The following is a 13,198-nucleotide window of genomic DNA, read 5'->3' as shown; positions in this document are numbered from 1 at the left end:
GTCTAAAATTCTCTTTTTTTGTTGTGTCTCTGCCAGGCTTTGGTATCAGGATGATGCTGGCCTCATAAAATGAGTTAGGGAGGATTCCCTCTTTTTCTATTGATTGGAATAGTTTCAGAAGGAATGGTACCAGCTCCTCCTTATACGTCTGGTAGAGTTCAGCTGTGAATCCATCTGGTCCTGGATTTTTTTGGTTGGTAAGCTACTAATTATTGCCTCAATTTCAGAGCCTGTTATTGGTCTATTCAGAGATTCAACTTCTTCCTAGTTTAGTCTTGGGAGGGTGTATGTGTCGAGGAATTGATCCATTTCTTCTAGATTTTCTAGTTTATTTGCGTAGAGGTGTTTATAGTATTCTCTGATGGTAGTTTGTATTTCTGTGGGATCAGTGGTGATATCCCCTTTATCATTTTTTATTGCATCTATTTGATTCTTCTCTCTTTTCTTCTGTATTAGTCTTGCTAGCGGTCTATCAATTTTGTTGATCATTTCAAAAAACCAGCTCCTGGATTCATTGATTTTTTTGAAGGGTTTTTTGTGTCTCTCTCTCCTTCAGTTCTGCTCTGATCTTAGTTATTTCTTGCCTTCTGCTAGCTTTTGAATGTGTTTGCTCTTGCTTCTCTAGTTCTTTTAATTGTGATGTTAGGGTGTAATTTTAGATCTTTCCTGCTTTCTCTTATGGGCATTTAGTGCTATAAATTTCCCTCTGCACACTGCTTTGAATGTGTCCCAGAGATTCTGGTATGTTGTGTCTTTGTTCTTGTTGGTTTCAAAGAACATCTTTATTTCTGCCTTCATTTCGTTATGCACCCAGTAGTCATTCAGGAGCAAGTTGTTCAGTTTCCCTGTAGTTGAGCGGTTTTCAATGAGTTTCTGAATCCTAAGTTCTAGTTTGATTGCACTGTGGTCTGAGAGACAGTTTGTTATAGTTTCTGTTCTTTTACATTTTCTGAGGAGTGCTTTACTTCCAACTATGTGGTCAATTTTGGAATAGGTGTGGTGTGGTGCTGAAAAGAATGTATATTCTGTTGATTTGGGGTGGAGAGTTCTGTAGATGTCTATTAGGTCTGCTTGGTGCAGAGCTGAGTTCAGTTCCTGGATATCCTTGTTAACTTTCTGTCTCATTGATCTGTCTAATGTTGACAGTGGGGTGTTAAAGTCTCCCATTATTATTGTGTGGGAGTCTAAGTCTCTTTGTAGGTCTCTAAGGACTTGCTTTATGAATCTGAGTGCTCCTGTATTGGGTGCATATATATTTAGGATAGTTAGCTCTTCTTGTTGAATTGAATTGATCTCTTTACCATTATGTAATGGCCTTCTTTGTCTCTTTTGATCTTTGTTGGTTTGAAGTCTGTTTTATCAGAGACTAGGATTGCAACCTCTGCCTTTTGTTGTTTTCCATTTGCTTGGTAGATCTTCTTCCATCCCTTTATTTTGAGCCTATGTGTGTCTCTGCACGTGAGATGGGTTTCCTGAATACAGCACACTGATGGGTCTTGACTCTTTATCCAATTTGCCAGTCTGTGTCTTTTAATTGGAGCATTTAGCCCATTTACATTTAAGGTTAATATTGTTATGTGTGAATTTGATCTGGTCATTATGATGTTAGCTGGTTATTTTGCTAGTTAGTTGATGCAGTTTCTTCCTAGCCTCGATGGTCTTTCCAATTTGGCATGTTTTTTCAGTGGCTAGTACCAGTTGTTCCTTTCCATGTTTAGTGCTTCCTTCAGGAGCTCTTTTAGGGCAGGCCTGGTGGTGACAAAATCTCTCAGCATTTGCTTGTCTGTAAAGGATTTTATTTCTCCTTCACTTATGAAGCTTAGTTTGGCTGGATATGAAATTCTGGGTTGAAAATTCTTTTCTTTAAGAATGTTGAATATTGGCCCCCACTCTCTTCTGGCTTGTAGAGTTTCTGCTGAGAGATCAGCTGTTAGTCTGATGGGCTTCCCTTTGTGGGTAACCCGACCTTTCTCTCTGGCTGCCCTTAACATTTTTTCCTTCATTTCAACTTTGGTGAATCTGACAATTATGTGTCTTGGGGTTGCTCTTCCCGAGGAGTATCTTTGTGGCGTTCTCTGTATTTCCTGAATCTGAATGTTGGCCTGCCTTGCTAGGTTGGGGAGGTTCTCCTGGACAATATCCTGCAGAGTGTTTTCCAACTTGGTTCCATTCTCCCCGTCACTTTCAGGTACACCAATCAGACGTAGATTTGGTCTTTTCACATAGTCCCATATTTCTTGGAGGCTTTGTTCGTTTCTTTTTATTCTTTTTTCTCTAAACTTCTCTTCTCACTTCATTTCATTCATTTGATCTTCCATCACTGATACCCTTTCTTCCAGTTGATCAAATCAGCTACTGAGGCTTGTGCATTCATCACGTAGTTCTTGTGCCATGGTTTTCAGCTCCATCAGGTCCTTTAAGGACTTCTCTGCATTGGTTATTCTAGTTAGCCATTTGTCTAATTTTTTTTCAAGGTTTTTAACTTCTTTGCCATGGGTTCGAACTTCTTCCTTTAGCTCGGAGTAGTTTGTTCGTCTGAAGCCTTCTTCTCTCAATTCGTCAAAGTCATTCTCCGTCCAGCTTTGTTCCGTTGCTGGTGAGGAGCTGCATTCCTTTGGAGGAGGAGAGGCACTCTGATTTTTAGAGTTTCCAGTTTTTCCGCTCTGTTTTTTCCCATCTTTGTGGTTTTATCTACCTTTGGTCTTTGATGGTGGTGACGTACAGATGGGGTTTTGGTGTGGATGTCTTTTTTGTTTGTTAGTTTTCCTTCTAACAGTCAGGACCCTCAGCTGCAGGTCTGTTGGAGTTTGCTGGAGGTCCACTCCAGACCCTGTTTGCCTGGGTATCAGCAGCGGAGGCTGCAGAACAGTGGATATTGGTGAACAGCAAATGTTGCTGCCTGATTGTTCCTCTGGAAGTTTTGTCTCAGAGGAGTACCCAGCTGTGTGAGGTGTCAGTCTGTCCCTACTTGGGGGTGCCTTCCAGTTAGGCTACTTGGGGGTTAGGTACCCACTTGAGGAGGCAGTCTGTCCATTCTCAGATCTCCAGCTGCGTGTTGGGAGAACCACTACTCTCTTCAAAGCTGTCAGACAGGGACATTTAAGTCTGCAGAGGTTTCTGCTGCCTTTTGTTCAGCTATGCCCTGCCCCCAGAGGTGGAGTCTACAGAGGCAGGCAGGGCTCCTTGAGCTGCGGTGGGCTCCACCCAGTTCAAGCTTCCCAGCCGCTTTGTTTACCTACTCAGGCCTCAGCAATGGCGGGTGCCCCTCCCCCAGCCTCGCTGCCGCCTTGCAGTTTGATCTCAGACTGCTGTGCTAGCAATGAGCGAGGCTCCGTGGGTGTAGAACCCTCTGAGCCAGGCACGGGATATAATCTCCTGGTGTGCCGTTTGCTAAGACTGTTGGAAAAGCGCAGTATTAGGGTGGGAGTGATCTGATTTTCCAGGTGCCGTCTGTCACCCCTTTCTTTGACCAGGAAAGGGAATTCCCTGACCCCTTGCGCTTCCCGGGTAAGGTGACATCTCGCCCTGCTTTGGCTCATGCTGGGTGTGCTGCACCACCTGTCCTGCACCCACTGTCTGACTCCCCAGTGAGATGAACCCGGTACCTCAGTTAGAAATGCAGAAATCACCCGTCTTATGCGTTGCTCATGCTGGGAGCTGTAGACTGGAGCTGTAGACTGGAGCTGTTCCTATTTGGCCATCTTGGCTCCACCCCACCCCCTTTTTTTTTTTTTTTTTTTTTTTTTGGTAAAAACAGAGTCTGGCTAGGCTGGGCAGTCTGGTCTTGAACTCTTGGCCTCTAGCAATGTTCTCACTTTGGCCTCCCAAAGTGCTAGAGTTACAGATGTGAGCCACCGCACCCAGCCTAAAAATTATGTTTGAAGTTAGCTTTATTAAGGAGTCACTTATCTTCTGTAAAATTTACCTACTTTACATGTACAATGTGAATTTTAACAAACGTATGCAGTTATATAGCCACCCATACAGTGAAGATAGGAACTATTTCCATCCCCCCAAAAAAAGTTTCTTTCTTTCCTTTTGCAGTGAAATCCTCTCTCCCACCTCTCTGGCCCTGGTAAACCAGCTGTCTGCCTTCTATCACTATAGTTTTGCCTTTTCTAGAACATAGGTAGCCTCTTCTGTGTATGGATGTCTTCTTTCACATTGTAGTGTACTTTGGAGACTCAAACCATGTTATTACATGTATCAGTAGTTCATTCCATCTTCTTGCTGAGTGTACTCCATTGTTTATACATTCCAGTTGAGGGACATTGTCCTTTTGCTTTTTAGAAAACTTTTTATTGGGCCAGGCGCGGTGGCTCATGCCTGTAATCCCAGCACTTTGGGAGGCTGAGGCAGGTGGATCACCTGAGTTCGGGAGATCCAGACCACCCTGACCAACATGGAGAAACCCCGTCCCTACTAAAAATACAAAATTAGCTGGGAGTGGTGGCACGTGCCTGTAATCCCAGCTACTCAGGAGGCTGAGGCAGGAGAATTACTTGAACCTGGGAGGCAGAGGTTGCAGTGAGCTGAGATTGTGCCATTGCACTCCAGCCTGGGCAACAAGAGCGAAACTTCGTTTCAAAAAAAAAGTTTTTATTTTGAAACAATTTTAGACTGACTTACAGAATAGTTACAAAGAAAGTAGAGAGAGTTCTCATATACCCTTTCCCCAGTTTCTCCTAATGTTTAACATCTCACATGGCCATGGTACAATTATCAACATTTAAGAAATTAATACTGGCTGGGCATGGTGGCTCACGCCTGTAATCTCAGCACTTTGGGAGGCCAAGGCTGGCAGATCACGAGGTCAGGAGTTCGAGACCAGCCTGGCCAACATAGTGAAACCCCGTCTCTACTAAAAATACAAAAAAATTAGCTGAGTTTGGTGGCACGTGCCTGTAGTCCCAGCTACTCGGGAGGCTGAGGCAGGAGAATCGCTTGAACCCGGGAGGCGAAGGGTGCAGTGAGCCGAGACCATGCCATTGTACTCCAGCCTGGGTGACAGAGTGAGACTCCATCTCAAAAAAAAAAAAAAAAAAAAAAAAAGAAATTAATATTGAAGCCAGGCAGTAGTGCATGCCTGTAGTCCCAGCTGCTTGGGAGACCAAGGTGGGAGGATGGCTTGAGCCGCAGAGTTTAAGACTAGCTTGAGCAACATGGCGAGACCCCATCTCTAAAAAAATAGTAAGACCGGGTACGGTGGCTTACGCCTGTAATCCCAGCACTTTGGGAGGCCGAGGTGGGTGGATCACGAGGTCAGGAGATCGAGACCATTCTGGCTGGCATGGTGAAACCCCATCTCTACTAAAAATACAAAAAATTAGCTGGGCGTGGTGGCGGGCGCCTGTAGTCCCAGCTACTCAGTAGGCTGAGGCAAGAGAATGGTGTGAACCCGGGAGGCAGAGCTTGCAGCAAGCCGAGATCACGCCACTGCACTCCAGCCTGAGTGACAGAGCAAGACTCTGTCTCAAAAAAAGAAAAAATAATAAAAATATACTTTATTTTAAAAAGTAATATTGGTACAATACTATTATTTAAACTACAGACTTTATTCAGATTTTCATTGTAATTTCTCTAGTCTCCTACAATCTGACAATTCCTTAGTCTTTCTGTGTCTTTCATGACTTTGATGCCTTAATTTTTTTTTAAATTTTTAAACATTTAAAAAATAGAGACAGGATCTTGCCCTGTCACCCTAGTTGGAGTGGAGTGGTGCAATCATAGCTCATTGCAGCGTTGAACTCCTGGGCCTAAGTGATCCTCCTGCCTTAGCCTCCTGAATAGCTACGACTATAGGAGTGTGCTGCCGTGCCTGGCTAATTTTTTTCTTATTTTTTGTGGAGATGGGATATTGCAGTGTTACTTAGGCTGGTCTCAGAATGCTGGGCTCAAGTGATCCTCCCACTTTGCCCTACCAAAGTGCTGGGATTACAGGTGTGAGCCACTGTGCCTGGCCTGATGCTTTCTAAGAGTACTTGTTTAGATATTTTGTGTCCCTCGATTTGTCTGATGATTAGGCTGCAGTTATGGATTTTTGGGAAGAATACCGCAGAGGTGATGTGCCCTTCTCATGGTGTCCTATCAGGAGCTACCTGATGTCAGTATGTCCTGTTACTGGCAAAGTTAACCTTGATCATTTGGTTAAGGTAGCCTCTGCCAGGTTTCTCCACTAGGTTACTATTTTTCCTTTTCCGTACTCTGTTAAGGCAAATTATTGCTTTTTAAATTTTGATGTACCTCAATATGCATGGGAGATACATAGCTTTGCAACTCACTCAATCTTAATTGTAATAATAATAGTAATAACAATAACTAGCACTTGCTCCGCCTGCATAGTTCTAAACACATGTGCCCATTTAATCCTCATGACACCCTGTGAAGTAGGCACTTTATGCTCATTTTATAGCTGAGAAGATTGAGGTACAGAGTACCTTGCCCAAGGCCTAATAACTAGTAAGTGATGGAGCCAGATCTTTTTTTTTTTTTTTTGAGACGGAGTCTTGCTCTCTCTTGCCCAGGCTAGAGTGCAGTGACATGATCTCGGCTCACTGCAGCCGGGTTCAAGCAATGCTCCTGTCTCAGCCCCCCAAGTAGCTGGGACTACAGGCATGCACCACCACGCCCGGCTTATTTTTGTATTTTCAGTAGTGACAGGCTTTGACCATATTGGCCAGGCTGGTCTCAAACACCTGACCTCAGGTGATCCACCTGCCTCTGCCTCCCAAAGTGCTGGGATTACAGGCATGAGCCACTGCGCCAAGCCTGGAGCCAGATCTTCACTTTGCCTGAGTTGAAGGGCTGACTTTAACATGGGCCATATGGTTGTCGTCAGAGCTTAGGATGGGGACGCTCTTATTCTTTGCCAGAGAAAACAAATGCTTCCTATATTTAATGCTTCTCTCTTGTTTTTTCTTTAAGACATTTTTTTGGTTTGTTTTTCCTTCCAGGAATATATCTTGTGTGACTAAAGATTTTAGTAAGCTATATGTGGCAATCATACCATATTAAAATCTTGGGGAGAAATCCAAGAAACTTTTGGAAACATTAAGGATCTATTTTTGATCTTCTTTTCAGAAATATGACTGAAGGTGGGGCAGAATATTCAGCATAGAAAAGTGCTGTGGTAGAAGAAACACTCAATGAGTGACACTGCGCCTTTTTCTCCTGGGATATTATCAGCCACTTCTACCAGGGGTGTCTGTGTTTGTCTGTATGTGTCTAACCCTGCCATGTTCACCTTTCTTGACCACACTAATGACTTTTCTCTGACACAGTCAATGTATCTCTGAATAGCCTGACTCAGGGCAGGGTAATAACTGTGGTTTACATGATGACTTGGTCTCTGTGAGCCCCCTATTCTAGTAGCAGTGGAGCCACTGAAGGTCAGGCAGTGTGGGTGGACATTTGTCCATCTTCCTGTGACTCACTCAGCCGCCTGCCTTTCTGAGGGGAAAGAGCTGTAGGTGCAAAGCTCTAATACATCCCTTCCCTTCTCTGTCTAACTCTATTATGTATATTGCATATCCCCCAAATCCTTGAAATTACTCAGCTAGGTGTCTTGTTATATCTAGTCTGCCAAGCTGTCTAGGTATCAGTACAGTTTTTTTCTATATATATATTTATTTTCCAAAAATGAAATCCTACTGTATTTGTAGCTTCTTTTCTCATTTGACAATATAGCTGAAGAAGTTTCCATGTCATATGGCATTTATCTACAATGTTGTTTGGGTACTTGCCTATTATCAATAGCTTGGCTGTATTATGATTGATGGGGATTTTGGCTTGTTTCCCTCTATCCCTCTTCAGCATCTGGGACAGGATGTTCTTTCAGTCACCGAATGTTAGGAAGCTCAGAGTGCTCTCAGGCATCATCTAATTAATCTTTTCTTTTGCACATAGCACAGTTGAGGATAAGGCAGTGCAATTTTTAAAAATAAAGCTTTTTTTTTTTTTTTAAATGTCTATTGTATGTCTGGCTGGAAGTGCCAGGGTCCACAGCTTAAACAAGACACTGCTTATCTTCCAAAGCCTACCCAGAGAGGCATATACACACAAACTGTAGGATTTATTTCCTTAGGAAGGCAACTGTTTAGAATAAGTCTGATGCTAGCCTACAATATATAGAACACTTTACAAATGTAGAAAATTACTTGGGGAATCGATAATAGAGGTCAAGTTTACAGGTGTCTGGATCTGACCTCAGAAGTCAGAGGGCTAAGGATTAGTCTTTTTCTCAGATATGGTTTTCTACATATTGATTATAGACAAAATATAAAGTAGAAGAAAATGTAAGGAAGAAAGTGAAAGTGGCCCATTTCTTCTGCCAGAAATAGCCACTGTTTTATTTTGGTATAATTTTTCCTTTCCTCCCTCCGTTCTCCTTCCTCTTCCGTACTGCAAATATGTTCATAATCCTGCATTTTTCATGTAACACTGTATCAAGGATTTTAAAATGTCACTTACAGAAAAAGACTTTGCTGCTTTGATAAGGAAAAATATCTAGTTTTAATTTGTATTCCCTTAGTATTTTAGGGAGGATTAACGTTCGTGTGTGTTGATTGTCTCTTCGTGTTTACCCGTAATTCCGCCTTTCTGTAAGATTGGAAATGTTACTGAAGCAAGCTTCTGATTTCAGACGTCCTGAACGATGCTATATTTGACGAAGACCATGATGAGATGGTGATCGTGAAGGACATAGACATGTTTTCCATGTGTGAGCATCACTTGGTTCCATTTGTTGGAAAGGTAAGATTCTCTTTGTTGTTTCCCAGCGATTTAAAACATAATGAAAGTTTTTCAATTAGAATAATTATATTTAAAATTTTTAGCTGCCAATTCCTGATATCCCAGGTATTTACAATTATACATATATGGTTATTCTTTATTAACCTGACTAATAACTTGAAACTTAAAAAAAAAACACCAAAGTAGCAGAAGGCTCTCAGGATAAGCCTTTCATGTTAAATACCAGGTTCATAGGTTAAAATAATGAGGTTTAAGTAGCATCTCTCTCTCTCTCTTTTTTTTTTTTTTGCAGTTACTACAGGCTCTGAAAACCTTTACCCTTTATTTATTTATTATTAGCATCCCAGTATAGAGATGCCCTTTATTTTAACTTGAATCATGTTTGATCCAAGATAGATATGTATATATGGCATGTCATGAGCAACAATAATTGCAGAATTTCTTGTGACAGAGGTTATGGTATTTGTGGATTTGTTTCCATTCCTTTCTATATTAGGAAAAGTGAATCTAATGCATTAGATTCCTCAGCACCTCTGTGAATTTCTTTTGTCAGAAACGTTTAGTCCTAGTCTTATGAAACTTTAGATCTAATCTAGTTTACAGGAAATCCGGAGGCTGAATGGAACAAATACAGAAGGTGGAGCACTCTGCTGAACAGCTGGCCTATTCTCTTTTCAATAGAGAATATTATGGGTGGGAGCACTATTTTAGAACAAAAGGGACTTAAGAGGTATAACCAAATGCAGTGTAAATACAAATGTGTGACTCTCCATTGGATTCCTGTTTAAACAAACCAAAAGTAAAACATTTGAGACAATTGGAGGAATTTAAATCTGAATTAGTTATTAGATGTTGTCTAGGAATGACTACTTAACATACCTTTGAGAACATGTGGTATAGAACAAAGAGTTGTCCCATTCCCCTACCCCCATCATAATTTTATTTAATTTTGACTCTTTATTAATAATCTTTAAACAGAAGACTTACAAGAAGTAGTGTTATGAATACTTATATACCCATCAACTAAAGTTAAAGTGTTAACATTTGCTTCATTTTTTTCTTTGTTAAAGTATTGTATCTTTTCACTTTTTTATGGAAATAAAATATAGACAGAAAATGCACTTAAGGGTGTTCTTACCACTTCAGAGATCAAGAACTAGAATAGGCCGACATGGTGGTTCATGCCTGTAATCCCAGCACTTTGGAATGCTGAGGTAGGTGGATTGCTTGAACCCAGGAGTTCAAGACCAGCCTGGGCAACATGGTGAGACCCCATCTCTACCAAAATAAAAATAAAAATTACCTGGGCATGGTGGTGCATGCCTGTACTGCCAGCTACTCGGGAGGCTGAGGTGGGAGGATGGCTTGAGTCCAAGAGGCAGGGGTTGCAGTGAGCCGAGATTGCGCCACTATATCCTAGCCTGGGCAACAGAGCCAGACTGCCAGACCCTGTCAAACAAACAAACAAACAAACAACAACAAAAACCCCACAACTAGAATATGTGTAGCATCCTGGAAGCTCACCTCATTTCTGTTCTCTTCTTAATCCCTAATCCATCCTTTGTACCAGTTTATCAATTTATAACCCTATGGATTCGTTTTCTTGTTTTTCAACTATATATAAGTGGAAAGATTCTACGACATCTACTCTTTGTGTCTGGCCTCTCTTGTTGTACATTGTCAGATTCATGGATGTCATTGCCTGTCATTGTAGTTTATTTTCATTGTTATATCTTATTCCATTGTACAAATATGCCACGATTTATCTATTCTGCTCTTGGTGGACATTTGTATTGTTGCCTCTTTTTTTTTTTTTTGCTATTACAAACAATACTGCTATCAACATTCTTTTGGAGTACATGCGCATGCATTTTTTTTTTTTTTTTTTTTTTTGAGACGAAGTCTCGCTCTGTCACCCAGGCTGGATTGCAGTGGCGTGGTCTTGGCTCACTGCAAGCTCCACCTCCCAGGTTCACGCCATTCTCTCACCTCAGCCTCCTGAGTAGCTGGGACTACAGGCGCCTGCCACCACGCTGGCTAATTTGGTTTTTGTATTTTTAGTAGAGACGGGGTTTCACCGTGTTAGCCAGGATGGTCTCGATCTCCTGACTTCGTGATCCGCCCGCCTTGGCCTCCCGAAGTGCTGGGATAACAGGCGTGAGCCACCGCGCCCGGCCCTAAAATATTTTCTTACTTATCCACAGTAGCACTATCACAAAATTAACAATAATTCTTAAATAGTATCTAATAACTAATTCATATTTAAATTTCTCCAATTGTCTCAAATGTTTACTCTTGGTTTGTTTAAACAGGAATCCAGTGGAGAGTCACACATTTGTATTTACATTGCACTTGGTTATACCTGTTAAGTCCCTTTTGTTCTAAAATAGTGCTCCCACCCATAACATTCTCTATTGAAAAGAGAATAGGCTAGCTGTTCAGCAGAGTGTCCCACCTTCAGGATTTGTTTCCTTCAGCCTCTGAATTTCCTATAAACTAGATTGGATCTAAAGTTTCATAAGACTAGGGCTAAACATTTCTGATAAAAGTAGTTCGTAAGGGCTGGGCATGGTGGCTTACGTCAGTAATCTCAGCACTTTGGGAGGCCAAGGCAGGTGGTGGATGTATCGCTTTGAGCTCAGGAGTTTGAGACCAGCCTAGGCAACATGGTGAAACCCTGTCTCTACCAAAAAAAAAAAAAAAATGAAAACCAACCAACCAACCAAACAAACAAAAAAACAAGCAAAAAGTAGCTAGCATGGTGGCATGCACCTGTGGTCTCAGCTACTCGGGAGGGTGAGGTTGGAGAATCGCTTGAACCCAGGAGGTCGAGGCTGCAGTGAGCCGAGATCACACCACTGCACTCCAGCCTGGCAAGAGAGTGAATCCCTGTCAAAAAAAAAAAAAAAAAAAAAAAGCAGTGCTTCATGAGGGTGCTGAAGACTTCATATTATATCACATCAGGGCCGAGTGAGGTGGCTCATGCCTGTAATCCCAGCGATTTGGGAAGTCAAGGTGGGAGGATAGCTTCAGGTCAGTAGTTCAAGACCAGCAAGTGAGACTGTCTCTACCACAAAATAAATTTTTTTTTTTTTAATTAACTGGGCATGGTGTGTGCATACCTGTAGTCCTAGCTACTTTTTAGGAGTCTGAGGCAGGAAGATTGCTTGAGCTCAGGAGTTTGAGGTTACAGTGAGCTATGATCATGCCACTGTACCCCAACCTGGGTGACAGAACAAGACCTTGTCTCTAAAAAGAAAAGAAGAGAAAGCAATCAGAAAACCCAGATACATCACATCAGGAGCCATATCATATCTGGTAATCCTGCAATTAATAATGAAGGAATCTTTGAAAGGAAATCTATTGGTAAGCAAATTAGACACAGAAAGCCTATGACTTGTTCAAGAGGATAGAGAGAGTTAGTGGCTTGGCTGTAGCCAGATCCAAGGCACTGATTCTGTATTCAGCCTGTCACCATTTTATCCTGTTACTTTCTGCTATTACTTCCTCAGTGTTTGTGTTTTTGCTACCTTTGTTTAAAAAATATATTATTTAGTGATTTTTTTTTTTTGAGACGGTTTTGCTCTTGTTGCCTAGATTGGAGTGCAGTGGTGCGATCTCAGCTCACTGCAACCTCTGCCTCCCAGGTTCAAGCAATTCTTCTGCTTCAGCCTCTCGAATAGCTGGGATTACAGGCACCCGCCACCACGCCTGGCTAATTTTTGTATTTTTAGTAGAGATGGGGTCTCACCATGTTGGCCAGGCTGGTCTTGAACTCCTGACCTCAGGCAGTCCACCCAAAGTGTTGGGATTACAGGCGTGAGCCACCACTCCTGGCCTATTTAGTGATTTTGTGAAATGGACATTTAAATTACCTAGGATCTTAAGACCAAAAATAGTATAAACAATAAACAAATTCTATGTCTGCATAGAAATGTAAAAATTTCAGACAGCATAGAAGACCTTGGTTCATGGGAAACTAATTTTTCTCTGAAATACTCAATGTTCAGGTGCTATTTTACTTTTTCCTCTTGCCAACCAGGAAGGCAATGAGGTGGACTTCTCAAACTCCTAAAGCGTAGTGCCAATGGATGGGGAAAAAAATCGCTAAGTACTACTAGATCAATTATGTGAATAGTAAGTGAACAATGAAAACAGTGTTGGCAAACCATGATGCCGTTGAGTCTCTGATTTTATATTTGGTTAATTAATTGCCTACAAGTGACCATTTACTCTATTAATCTTTTCAGAGAACTAATGTTTTTCGTACGTAGTATTTGGCCCAAAAAGAGTAACTTTTATATTTGATATTAATTGATGCCATTTAAGATGACAGAAATGGCCTGGCTGTGTATTGGGTCCTTTAAAACTTGGTTCTTAGGGTGCAGGTTCTTGCCAAGCCATGGCGGTAGCCGTGCCCTTTTTCTCCTGTTAGGAAGATGGGGCC

General features: G+C 41.7%; 1 protein-coding gene across 1 annotated transcript in view; it reads left to right on the top strand.

Annotated features, from left to right (window-relative positions):
* GCH1 (GTP cyclohydrolase 1) overlaps window positions 1-13,198 on the top strand; it is a 61,513-nt gene that overhangs the window by 29,289 nt on the left and 19,026 nt on the right. The window contains exon 2 of the mRNA XM_002824758.6: window positions 8,642-8,751. Coding sequence (XP_002824804.2) covers window positions 8,642-8,751 — 110 coding nt within the window. The remainder of the gene's footprint in view (window positions 1-8,641; window positions 8,752-13,198) is intronic.

This window comes from Pongo abelii, chromosome 15 (genome assembly GCF_028885655.2).
Source record: "Pongo abelii isolate AG06213 chromosome 15, NHGRI_mPonAbe1-v2.0_pri, whole genome shotgun sequence".
Lineage (NCBI taxonomy): Eukaryota > Metazoa > Chordata > Mammalia > Primates > Hominidae > Pongo > Pongo abelii.
This window is presented reverse-complemented; position numbering and strand designations above follow the sequence as displayed.